The sequence below is a fragment of the Eptesicus fuscus genome, chromosome 20 (assembly GCF_027574615.1).
Source record: "Eptesicus fuscus isolate TK198812 chromosome 20, DD_ASM_mEF_20220401, whole genome shotgun sequence".
NCBI lineage: Eukaryota > Metazoa > Chordata > Mammalia > Chiroptera > Vespertilionidae > Eptesicus > Eptesicus fuscus.
The window spans coordinates 43,037,402-43,050,763 of record NC_072492.1 but is presented as its reverse complement, the minus strand read 5'-3'; the positions used below and the strand labels follow the sequence as shown (position 1 = coordinate 43,050,763).

The 13,362-nt window shown below is 38.3% G+C and overlaps 1 protein-coding gene across 2 annotated transcripts; it reads right to left on the bottom strand.

Moving 5' to 3' along the window:
* Positions 1 to 5,507: 5,507 nt before the first annotated feature.
* ZPBP2 (zona pellucida binding protein 2) lies at positions 5,508 to 13,055 on the bottom strand. Of its 2 annotated transcripts, XM_008153823.3 has the most exons (8): positions 12,942 to 13,055; positions 12,745 to 12,810; positions 11,220 to 11,345; positions 9,761 to 9,922; positions 8,791 to 9,009; positions 8,163 to 8,245; positions 6,562 to 6,742; positions 5,508 to 5,971 (listed from the first exon to the last, which is right to left on the bottom strand). In XM_008153823.3, the coding sequence occupies exons 1-8, from the start codon at positions 12,988 to 12,990 to the stop codon at positions 5,877 to 5,879; spliced, it is 981 nt and encodes a 326-aa protein (XP_008152045.1). In that variant the 5' UTR covers positions 12,991 to 13,055; the 3' UTR covers positions 5,508 to 5,876. The 2 variants fall into 2 exon arrangements, with proteins under 2 accessions (XP_008152045.1, XP_054565473.1); XM_054709498.1 differs by lacking the exon at positions 9,761 to 9,922.
* Positions 13,056 to 13,362: the final 307 nt, after the last annotated feature.

The following is a 13,362-nucleotide window of genomic DNA, read 5'->3' as shown; positions in this document are numbered from 1 at the left end:
TAGCTTTTTAACCATTCTCCCCACACACCTCTGGGTGCTCCCCTCCCAGTCCACCCACCACAACCCTCCCCATGTCACCAGAATGAGGTCTTTAGAACAAGCAGCTGGCTCTTCTTCGATACATCCCATTCCCTACATGATAATGTACAAAACCAGACTGGATTGTTTGCACAGACTTCTTATTAAAAGTGGAAGATTGATCATATTTATTTCCTCTCCTTCTTGAAACTTCACTAAATGACAGTAAAGCGATGGAAAAGACATAAACCCACAAGAATAAAGAGAGTGAGGCAGCAGGTAAGGGATTTCAACACATCTTTGGAAGCTAGAAAGTCATTAAAGGAGTGCAAGCCGGGAAGTGCAGGGCTGAGGGATGCTGCTTTTTCATCATAAGCCTTTTAGTTCTATTTAATATATTTTTAAGACAATGCAATTAAAAGTATCAGACATATGCTTGTTATAAAAGATTTCAAATATTTCTCAAATATTTCTTTTCCATCTAATATACAACCACTATTAACATTTTGGGGTATGTTAACATTTTTCCTGTGCAATAGCTTTTAAAATGGTCATTTAAACATGAAGCTAGCCCTAGCCGGTTTGGCTCAGTGGATAGAGCATCAGCCTACAGACTGAAAGGTCTCGGGTTCGATTCCGGTCAAGGGCACATGCCCAGGTTGTGGACTTGAGCCCCATTGATGTTTCTATCTCCCGCTCCCTTCCTCTCTGAAATCTATAAAAATATATTTAACAAATAAATTAAAAAAATAAACATGAAGCTAGGGTGATATAACATAGATTTGTTTTGTATCTTTTGAACTAGAGTTATTTTTTTTCTTTTAAGTTTGTAAAAATATTATATGCAACAGGAATTCTCATAAGTTCTGTTGGTCAACCACTTTGGAAGACTAACAGTATCTACCAAAACTAAACATATGCCTATGACCCAGCAACTCCACTTCCAAGGCATATACCCAAGAGAAATGAGTGTATGTATTTACCAAAAGACAAGCATATACAAAAACATTAATATAAGAGCCACACTGAAAACTCTTCAAATGTCCATTAACATTAGGATGGATACATATATTGTGCTATATTTACATAATAAAAGAGAACAAATTACTACTATACATAACAACATGGATGACTCTCACAGACATAATGCTGAGCAAGTGAAAGAACATTGGTTTTTTAAATTTATTGATTTTAGAGAGAGAAGGAAGAGAAGAGAGAGAGAGAAATATCCATTTGTTGTTCCACTTATTTATGCATTCCTTGGTTGCTTCTTGTATGTGCTCTGACCTGGGATTGAACCCACAACCTTGGCTTATGGGGACAATGCTCTAACCAACTGAGCTACCTGGCCAGGGCAAAACTCATAAAAAGCATCTACTTACTGACAAAATAAAGAAGCTCAAGCCATAATATACAGTAAGTGAAAAGGAGACCTAGGAGATAAGTATCAGAACACTAATACAATTTTACCCCTGGTAAAGGCGATGGAGATCTGCAAATCTGAGTAAGCTGGGACTTCACTTTGGCCAGCCTTGTGGTCCAGAAGTCAAGGCCAAGGACCCATCCAAGATGGGGAGTCCAATAAAAGGAGACATTCTCCATATTAAACTGGAATCTCATTAAGGTAAGGGTGAATCATCAGTAAACCCACAGCCCTTGCCTCACCCGCAGGAAACTGTGGGGAAGACTTTTGGGATTGAGTGAAGAAGAGGTTTATAAAAAGGACAAAAGTTCTGAAATATTGTGGCCGTAGGCTAGTCTTTTCACAGAACTTAGCCTGCATTTTCATCATCTGGGTGTTTCAGAGTATCTCAAATTGCAGACTTAGTTTATGAAGGAACAGGATTGGTTGTGTACCCAGATACCTGTCAGAACGAAACACAAATCTTTTCTGGAGAAAGTTATTTTAATTTCCACAAAAAACATTTAAAGAACAAGAGTGGTTCCCAGTAAAAGATAACAAAGCATACAAGGAAATGACACTATGAGTAAGAATAAGCAGAAACAACAAACAGCTCAGACATAGATTCTCATGCATAAACAGACACTTGATATATGGGAGAAGTATCATTACAGATTAGTGGGGAAAGGCTAGACTTTATTTATTTATTTTTACTAGCATTGCAGGAAATGTTAAAGGGAGTGCTTTAAGAAGAAGAAATTGAGAGTGAGAGGAACATACATCAAGGCTAGACTTTTCAATAAATGGTCCAGGACAATTGGGTAACCACGTGGATAAAAAATGAAATTTGATTCCTACCACCCAGTATATATAAAATTCCAGGTATATTTCAGACCTAAATGTGAAAGGCAAAATTATAACTATATTAACATTATTAGTAAAGACTTTTGTTCAATCAAAGATATAAAGAAGTGCCCTAGCCAGTTTGGCTCAGTGGATAGAGCGTCAGCCTGAGGCTGAAAGGTCTTGGGTTTGATTCCGGTCAAGGGCACATGCCAGGGTTGTGGGCTTGATTCCCAGTAGGGGGCGTGCAGGAGGCAGCCAATCAATGATTCTCTCATCATTGATGTTTCCATTTTTTCTCCCTCTCCCTTCCTCTCTGAATCAATAAAAATATATTTTAAAAAAGAAATAAAGAAGTGAAAAGATAAACCGCAGAGTGGGAGAAAATATTTAAAACATGTAACTTACAAAGCAACAGTAGCCAATATAGGGAATTTGTACGAATCAATAAAAAAAAAAAATGACCCAATAGAAAAATAGACAAAAGTCTTCTACAGAATTTCTTTTTTAAAAGAAAATCCTAATGGCTAAAAAACATGAAATGATGATTAACCTCATTAGAAATAAGGGAAATAAAATTAAAACCACTATGAGATGCCAATGCTTATCAAATTGGCAAAAGGTTAAAAGTGACTATCACTTTTCATGAAGATTGTGCCAAGAGCGAAGAAGGAAGGCTCTGGCCCTCCCAAAGCCAAAGCTGAAGTAAAGGCTTTGAAGGCAAAGAAAGCAGTGCTGAAAGGTGTCCACGAAAAGAAAGATCTGATGTCACCCACCTTCTAACGGACCTAAGACACTGTGGCCCCGAAGGCCACCTAAATATCCTTGGAAGAGCACCCCCAGAAGAAACAAGCTTGACCACTATGCCATCATCAAATTCCCCCTGACTACCGAGTCAGCCATGAAGAAGATAGAAGACAACCATACATTTGTGTTCCTTGTGGGTGTCAAGGCCAACAAGCACCAAATCAAACCGTCAGTGAATAAGCTCTATGACATTGATCAGGCCTGATGGACAGAAGAAGGCATATGTTCAACTGACTATGATATTTAGGATGTTGCCAACAAAATTGGAATTATCTAAACAGTCCAGCTGGCTAATTCTAAATATAAAAATTGTACACTGTGAAAAAAAAAAGTAACAATATCAAGTGTTGTTAAGTGCCTGAAACTTGCATATACTACCGCTGAGAGGGTAAATTAGTACAATCACTTGAATACCAATTTGGCATTACAAATGGAAGATTTACTACCCTATGACCCAGATATTTGACTGCTAGTATAAACTCTAGAGTAACTTGTGTGCATGTGCATCACATGTGTTGTACTTTTTAAAAACTATGTTTTTATTGATTTTAGAGCTAGAGGGAGAAGGAGAGAGAGAAATATCCATAAGAGAGAAACATCAATCGGCTGCCTCCTGCACTCCACCAACTGAGGATCGAGCCCACAACCCGGGCATGTTCCCTGACCCGGAACTGAACCGGCAACCTCTTGGTTCATGGGTTGATGCTCAACCACTGTGCCACACTGGCTGGGCATCACAGTTTGTTTATCCATTCTATTGTAGGAGAACACTCAAGTTGTTTCCAGTTTTTTACTATTACAACATCCTACTGACAAAAATTCTTAAAAGTATATATCGCCTGGCAGGTGTGGCTCAGTGGTTGAGTGTTGACCCATGAACTGAAAGGTTGCTGGTTCGATTCCCAATCAGGGTACTTGCCTGGGTTGTGGGCTCAATCTCCAGAAAGGGGGGGGGGTGGGCAGGAGGCAGCCGATCAATGATTCTCTGTCATCGTTAATGTTTCTATCTCTGTCTCCCTTCTTCTCTGAAATCAATAAAAGTATGTTAAAAAAAAATCTGAACAACTCACCAAAGAAGATATACAGATGTCAAATAAGCACATGAAAAGATGCTTAGTATTGGATGTTATTAGGGGATTTAAAATTAAAAGAACAATGAAATACCACTATATACTTATTAAAATGGCTAAAATCCTAAAACTGAAAATACCAAAGCTGGTGAGGATGAGGAGCAACAAGGACACATTCATTGCTGATGGGAATGCAAAATGGTAAACCAATTTGGGAGACAGTTTGCAAGTTTCTAACAAAACTACACATAATTTTACCATAAATCCATCTATCATGTTCTTAGGTATTTACATGATTAAGTTGAAAACTTACGTCCACAAAAAACCTACACACAACCCTGGCCAGTGTGGCTCAACGGTAGAGCATCAGCCTGTACACCTAAGGGTCTTGGGTTCTATTCCTGGTCAAGGTCATGTATCTGGGTTGCAGGTTGATCCCAGGCCCCGGTCTGGGTGCGTGGCACATGCGAGAGGCAACCAATTGATGTGCTTCTCTTACATCAATGTTTCTCTCTCTCTCTCCCTCTCTCCCTCCCTCCCCCCTAACTTCCCTTTCTCTCTCTCTAAAGAAAAAAATCAATGGAAAAAATGTCCTCAGGTGAGGACTGACAACAACAAAAACATAAAAAACCTTCACGCAAATGTTTACAGCTACTTTATTCATAATTACCCCAAACAGGGAGCAACCAAGATGTCCTTCATACATCCATACAATGAAATATTATTCAGCAATAAAAAATTATCAAGTCACAGAAAGACATGGAGGAGCCTTAAATATATATTGGTAAGTAAAAGAAGCCAGTCTGAAAAATTTACATGCTTTATGATTCCAAGTATAGATATTTTCGAAAAGGCAAAATTATAGGGACAGTAAAAAGATCAGTGGTTGTCAAGGATTCTAGGGTGAGGGGGAGAGATGAACAGATGATGCACAGGGGACTTTTAGGGTGGTGAAACTATTTTGTATGAAACTGTAATGGTGGATGCATGTCATTACGAATTTGTCAAAACACATAGAACTGTATTACACAAAGAATGACCTGTATGTAAACCATGTACATACAGCTAATAATGTATTAGGATTGGTTCATTAATTGTGACAAATGTATTATACTAATGCAAGATGTTAATAATAGGGGAAACAGGAGGGGTGAGAGTGTGGACTAGAGCGAGTATATGAACTCTTTAATATCTTCTCAGTTATTCTATAATATAAAAATGTACTAAAAAATAAGGTCTATTAATTACGTAAAAAATAAGTTAAAAGCAAAGGGACAAAAAGAAAGAACTTTTTGCTCCTAAATACAAAAGTCATATATATATATGCTTTTATATCGTATAAGTAATTTCAAGCAAATTAATATATGGAAAGTACAAAGTTTTTATTGTATTATACTTTGCTACTCTTCTTGACCGTAATATAGTCTTAGGCACAGAGCAACAGATTCAGTTTGTAAACAACTAAACATATTTCATTAAAAATCATCCACTAAATACACATTCCTTTGTACAATGGAGATTTTAGATTAAACGCCTTCTTAGAAATGCCATGTCAACTATCTTTTTTTTTCTTTTTTAGTTTCTAAAGTGTATGCTTTCCAATGTTTTGGTCTCATTGATCTTTCTTAATGGAACTATGATGCTCTGGGATGTGAACAAATCTTATGTCCCCCACTTCCACAAGCAAGTAGCAATGCTTTACCTCTAGTCTTCATATTGCAATTTTTGTTTGAAGTTTATGGGCAAAATTTAGCTCCGTAGGCAAGGATGGAAATGCAGGTGTGACAAGTAACATCAGCATCTGGACTAAAAGTCCCAGGACTACAAACCACTGCAGAGGAAAACACATGGAGTAGATTATTATAATTTCAATTAGAGATATTTTATACCAATAGTATAAACCTGCCTTTAATAACACATCATTTCAATATCTATGATATATTGAGTAATGTTCTGTCAAGTTAAGTTATAGAGAATATTGAATATGTGAATTTCAAACATTGTAATTTAATGATATTAAGGCAGGAGAAAGTTAGAATCCCATCTTTCCCATTAGTATCAGCATTTTATAGTATCTTCTGCAGTGCCCTATTTATGAGTTCCTATTCCTAATTCTCTAGTTCCTATTTCCAATTCTGTTTTCTAGGTAGGACCATTCTGTTTTCCTTCACAGTATAGTAGCTTAAGTCAGAACACTGTAGAGATGTTTTATAATATAAAAGAGTATATTAAGAAGAATTGATTGCTATATTCAATTCAATTATCCTAAGTGAATTATTAATTTATTCTAAGTACTCTAAATATATATATGTATATTTTAATTTTTATTGCATTTATTGGAGTTGGTTAATAAAATTATATAGGTTTCAGGTATACAATTCTATAATACATCATCTGTAGATATTTATATTTTATAATTACCGCAACAGGTAGCACAATTACTGTGTAGACCTTCATTTTTTCCAAAGCCTGAACGACAGCTATCCATACGTGCCATTTGAAAACTGTGGTCCATAAAATGCATAGCTGGTAGAGTTTTATTATAGTCATGGTAGAAAAGAAATGCTTGGCTTCGGAAAAATTCTGCTATTCGATCTTTTGCCTAGATTTTAAAATAGCAGTGAGAAGTAAAATGACTAAACTGTGAAGCAATTTCTCCTCCTGCATCAGAGGCAATGAAACGTACTATCAGCACACTCACGCCATCCATGTTTTACAAAAAGATGAATTCCTGAAAAGTTATGTTAATACTAAAATTAGCCTTGACCTTATCAACTATTATTAATTCGTATGTACACTGGTTAAGAAAAATTAACTTGAGATTAATAAACACTTGTTTTGAATTATTTGCAGCATGTCTATTCCATTTTTAGATAATATTATTTCTAATTCCAAAGAACCAAGTAAAATGGAAACTAAACGTTTTCTTTAATCAGCATTACAAACTAATGAATAAATTTTATTTTATTTTTTTTAAGCATAGAGTTTATTTTTTATTTTTATTTTTTAAAATATATTTTATTGATTTTTTACAGAGAAGAAGGGAGAAGGATAGAGAGTTAGAAACATCGATGAGAGAGAAACATCGATCAGCTGCCTCTTGCACACCCCCCACCGGGGATGTGCCCGCAACCAAGGTACATGCCCTTGACCGGAATCGAACCCGGGACCTTTCAGTCCGCAGGCCGACGCTCTATCCATTGAGCCAAACCGGTTTTGGCTTAAGCATAGAGTTTAATAAGGACTAATATAAATTCAGTGCTTCCCATAACCCATGCATAATATAAACGTTACGGGCTCAGGAACTAGATCAGGAGAGTGAAGAGATTTTTTTAGACTATGCCCTTAGCCTCTGAGGATGGCTGAGGAGACATGAACCAGTGCACGAATTCGTGCATGGGTGAGGTCCCTCAGCCTGGGGGGAAGGGACCATGAGACGTTGGCCAGCCACAGGAGGTTGGCTGTGAGAGCACACTGACCACCAGGGGACAGCTCCTGCATTGAGCATCTGCTCCCTGGTGGTCAGTGTGTGTCATAGCTACCGGCCAGTCATCCAGTCGGCCGGTCATTCGGTCCTAAAGGTCACTTAGGCTTTTATATATAGAGATCATAGATACAGTTTTGAAAGAACCACTGGTTTAACCTAGGATGACCTGATTGTGAGGTTGTTCTTCAAGCTGCTGCTTAGTTAACATTTGGGAAACAAAAACCAGGGACCCATTTTCTGTGACAGAAAAACATATATTAACCTAGGGAGGTATATAATATTCCATATGTACTATTCCAAAACAAAGCATCTTGAAATAGCCAAGACTCACAATCTCAGTATAAATAACCCAAATCAAAAGTCAATAATACTTAGTTTTTAAAATAAAAGAATAATTTAAATCTACTTCTGTAGAATGTATTTATTATTGATAAATATTCACAACATGGAGAAATAGATTTTTGAATTAGTTAGAAAAATTTTAAATAGCTTTATTGACTATTCAAATACTTTCCCCTTACAATGAAATTCTCACCTGGAGGATATTATGATTAGTGATATTTTCACAGTCAACAGCTTCATTGCATGCACTTTCCCACTGTGGTACAAAAGCATGAACTGGAAAGGAAAAATGTATCTTCACAAGGATTCTAAAAAGTTCCAAACATTCCAATAAAGCTCTAAATACTGAACTCAGTAGTATGAATGGGTGCATGTGTTGAATCTATCTGATCCCAGTAATAAAGTTGCAAAAACTGAATAATTTATACATTATGATTTTACTCCATCTGGGGGCTAATGGAAGTAACTACAAGGCTTTAAAATAAATAGAAATAAGATAAAAATAAAAATGTTTTGGTTCCTCCCTTTTATTAAGTTCTCCAAAATCCAATTTAAAATTCTGTAAAAAGCTATGGTAAATATTAGCTGCACAGTTAAAAGCCATATTTATAAAAATAAGCAACCATATATCACAATTGAAGGTAAATACTGTAATGTGTTTATTTTTTAACCAGGCTAAGGCTAACAATATATTTTAGTGCTTAATAAACATTTAAGGCCTACTATTTGAAAGCTCACATTAATATGGTAATTAGTTTTGTAATCTGTCATGGTTCAAGATTAAACTCATAAAATTAAAGAAAAGTTTAAAAATTTTTTACCTTGAAAGGCTATAAATAATTCAGGTATGAGGCCATGTTTTGGAAGTTTGACAAAATGGCATTTATATGATGGTTGTTTGATACGGCAAGACAAATCAGAAATTAAATTATTCAAGATTTTCTTCAGCAATGTAAAAAGCAGTTCATTATTTCTTCCTACACAAGATTTTGTGGTAAAACGTACGGCCATCTGATATGAATAATCAGGTTCCCGATAGGCTTAAAGAAAGATGAGAATAAAAACAATTGTGTCTAACATTAATTATCTGTAACAATTTTCAAGTAACATGTAATAGTAAATTCATCAATCTTGAAAATCAGCATAGACACTTAGCCAATAAAATGTTTTATCAGTTTGCTCTCATAAAACTATACAAAACTAATAACTTGAATGAAAAGAATATTATTTTCATCTGATATATTATCTACTCAGTACACGTAAAGTAGTGGCTTTGGTGGGCTGGCTATATATATGTGTTAAGGAGAAAATAAGATTTGGGGAGGGTCTTCATTGGCAGAGTGTCATTGTTGTCACAATAGCCAATGAAAGGGATCATTAATTTGCTTTTATAGGATTAAACATCAGTTTTTAAGATACCCGTCAAAATTATGACAAAGTAGATTGCATACCTAAACAATGGGAAGTGGGAAGCTGAAAGGGGATCATTTAGGATACACTATCTTGACATTAATTTAAGAGTTTGCCTGGTCAAATACACCCAGAATGCTCTGTAAAACATAATGATTAGATAGGGTATCCCAAAAAATGTATACACACACTTAGAATAATTATAAAGGCAGTATTTATTAAAATACATTTCATTTTCAAAATTGAGCTATCAGCTGTTAAAGTGCATGTACATTTTTGGGGGATACCCTAGATATGACAGACTCATTTTCACTAAAGAAACCTTACACTTAATTCTAATCAAGCTAAGCATATTAAGTTAAAATGTGCCTATATTCTTACCAAACATCATAAAGTCATATCTATTCTTTACCATCTTTTCTTTTTGGGTTTGTACTTTGATAATCTTATAAGAAAGAGTACATGAATAAAGTCCAGATAAAGACTCCAGAAAATCTTTCACCATCAGCTTTCCTGTTTTAGTTATATTTATTCGATAATTTCCTAAACAGAAATAGTAAATTACTTGGTTATTTAATATATAACAATTCAAACATTATTTAGTAAGCTTAGGGTTACAAATAAATACAAAAATGTAAAATTTAATGGACTATTTTAACTTTAAGAATTTGACAAAATCTTAATTCTGTCATATTACTCTTTGGAGAACCACAGGAGATAAATACAGCTTTGAAATAGGTTTTGGTTTTCTTTAATTCATTTCTTGATGTATCTAACTTCAATTGGTTTATACCAATCATTCAGTAAATAAAATTACACTGCCCTATAATGCTATACAATTTCTTCACATAAGACAGAAATTAATATTTATAATCCACGGCACTCTTCTAATATCCTGAAAATTACATATTAGATACCTCATCTCCTTTTACAGGTGCTATAAGGATACATTTTAGGTTTTATAAATTTTTTTAGCTAAAACAACTCTGGGAAGTGGGGTTCAAAAATTACTGCTTCAGTTTTTACGTAAGGAGAAAATAAGGCACAGACCCAGATATATGATTTGTCTAAGTATGGAGCAAGTGGAACTGCAATTACAATTCAGCCCAGCTGTCGTAGCTCAGTGGTTGAGCGTTGACCTATCAACCAGGAGGTCAAGGTTTGATTCCTGGTCAGGGCACATGCCCAGGTTGAGGGCTCGATCCCTAGTGTGGGGCATGCAGGAGGCAGCCAATCAATGATTCTCTCTCATCATTGATGTTTCTATCTCTCTCTCCCTCTCCCTTCCTCTCTGAAACCAATAAAAATATATTTTAAAAAATCAAATATCCATTTGTTTATTCCAATAAGTGACAGTGCTTTTCTAAAAAAACTAGAGGCCCCATGCATGAAATTCATGCCCAGGGGGGTGTCCCTCAGCCCGGCCTGCACCCTCTCCAATCGGGGACACCTCAGGGGATGTCCAACTGCTGCTTTAGGCCCGATCCCTGTGGACCGGCAGTCAGACATCCCTCTCGCAATCCGGGACCACTGGCTCCTAAACGCTTACCTGCCTGGCTGCCTGATTGCCCTAACCACCTCTGCCTGCCGGCCTGATGCCCCTAACTGCTCCTCTGCCAACCTGATCGCCCCCTAACTGCCTTCCCCTGCCAACCTGATCCCCCCCAACTGCCCTCCCTGCCGGCCTGATCACCCCTAACCACTCTGCCTTGGCCCCCGCCACTGTGGCTTTGTCCGGGAGGACGTCCTGAAATTGTCCAGTATAATTAGCATATTACCCTTTTATTAGAATAGATGTTCACATCATTAAAAAAGAAGGTATTAAAATCAAATAATTTACCTGTTAATGGCTTTTCATCAGGCCCAATCCATAAGTACGTGGGGTCCACTGTTTCTTTTTTAGCAAGTTCTATATCCATACAGACAAGGAATGGGCTATTTTGGTGTAATTCTACATATATCTTCACTGTGATAAGATAAAATAATATATAACTACATTATATAGCAAAATTAACTTAATAAATGCAATACCTACCATTTTGTCCCAAAGATACTCTGATTAGTTCTTTTCAGATTTCACTATTTTTAAAATCAGCGTATCATTCATGATAACATTTAGAATGCTAAAGCCCTTTTTGTTTTTCATCGTTTTATTTATTTTTATTCTCACCCGAGGATATTTTCCCATTGATTTTTAGATAGACTGGGAGAGAGAGAAAGAAATATCATATCGATGTGAAGAAACACATGGATTGGTTGCCTCCTGCACATCTCTAACCAGGGCCCAGGCAGGGGAGGAGCTTCCAACTGAGGTAGGTGCCCTTTACCGGAATCGAACCAAGGACGCTTCAGTCTGCACAGACCTTCTATCCACTGAGCCAAGCCGCTAGGGCTCTTTCTCATAGTTTTTAAAACTAGTCAATACTTTTCTTTTTCTGTGATATTATAGTTTTGCTTATAAAAATGTACACAATACAATGTACAAGTTCAGAATTCACTGCAGTCATCATTATTTGAAGGGTTAGTGGAATCAGTTTAAAGATCAGAAAAGGACTTGGGTTTGGTGGCGAAACTATTTTAGATGATCATTGTCACCCCTAAAGGAAATTTGATATTTAACTATAAATGGGAACAATAATTAAGCCTATATGGGGCATACTAGGTCGATTTTCTGCAATTAACCTATTCTGTTTCAGATTTGGTGGGAGCAGCAATAATCTGCTTGGAATCAATGTGGCCCAAGTTATTCATTTTAAAGCCTATTGAATGCCGGGTTCTGAACATACAAAGAAGACTCCGTCCTACAATGTGGTGGTGTCAGGGAGGGGCAGAACTCCAAACATCGAGAGATTCCAAACATGAGACATGCCATGAACCGGCCCAAAGTTATCTCAAGTTAGCCATTTGACTAGTTTTCCTTGGGGGATGTGGGAAAGTTTCATCACAGCGATAAAGGGCATTTGAGCTGAACCGTAAAAGATGTGTAGTTCTAGATAAGCAGGGGGAGAGATAAGAGTGTTGCAAAGAGAGAAACTTCCAGTCCTGGAAATGACTCCTCTGAGTCGGCCTGGTACGTTGCAAAGGAGCAGAGACACCTGTAAGTGAGGTGGCACCAGAGAGAGAGATCTGGATCGAATCCTAGCTCCTTATCCTTACGAGATGTGGGGCTTTCGGCAAGGTGGCCTAGCTAAGGCGGAGCAGGGTAGCTGTAAGGATGACACCAGGCAACCTTCCGGAAGTGCAACGAAGCACACAGCAGACGGTCAATAAGCATTGGCTGCCTTTCCCTCCACGGGAAGAACTTAGCAGGTCCATGGCACCCCGGCTCTTCCGACAGACTGTGCAGGTGACGAGGTCTTGATTACCTGTGTGCACTAGCTTGCCATAAACGAAGCCTTTCTCAGTGAATTCGGAAAAACGCTGCCATCCAACTGTGGAGGAAAGAAAGCACTGACATTTTAGGTCCAAGAGGAGCCAGGGGCTCAGAGTGGGGCAGGGCGGGGCGAAGCGAAGGAGATAGGCAAGAGGGGAGAGTCCTGGAGGCCGGGCGGGAGGATCCCACCTCTGGTGAGGTACCAGAGCACCGTGGAGACCAAGACCCACGCTCGCATCGCCTCACAGGGCCTAGGGTCCCGCGGGAGCGTCGAGGGGCCTGCTCCTTCCTATCTCGGCCCCGCCCAATGCCTCCTCATCTCCCCCTCCACTGGGCGGAGCAAACCGCCGGGGTCACGCCCGGGGGCGGGGCGAGAGGGCTCTGGGCACGCGCACTGGAGGCCAGCGCCCTGCCCTGCCCCCCCCCGCCCCACCCCCCTCCCAAAGCGCGTGCGCACGCGGCCTGCTTAGTGTGGAAGCTTCGAGCCTCCTGTCTGGCGCCATTTTCCCGCGCGCTGGCGTCCTGCTTCTCCGAGCAGCCCTTGCCGGAAGAAAAGAGGACGGGAAAAGAACCCAAGGCGTGGAGTTTCGGCCCCTTCCTTAGGCTAGGG

Excerpts from the sequence above, each read along its gene's own strand:
- ZPBP2 (XM_008153823.3), bottom strand. The coding sequence starts at position 12,990 with ATGCGAGCGTGGGTCTTGGTCTCCACGGTGCTCTGGTACCTCACCAGA. Across the intron at positions 8,246-8,790 it reads ATTATTTATAGCCTTTCAAG|TTCATGCTTTTGTACCACAG; the intron begins GTAAAAAATTTT and ends TTTCCTTTCCAG. Across the intron at positions 6,743-8,162 it reads CTAATCATAATATCCTCCAG|GCAAAAGATCGAATAGCAGA; the intron begins GTGAGAATTTCA and ends TTTAAAATCTAG.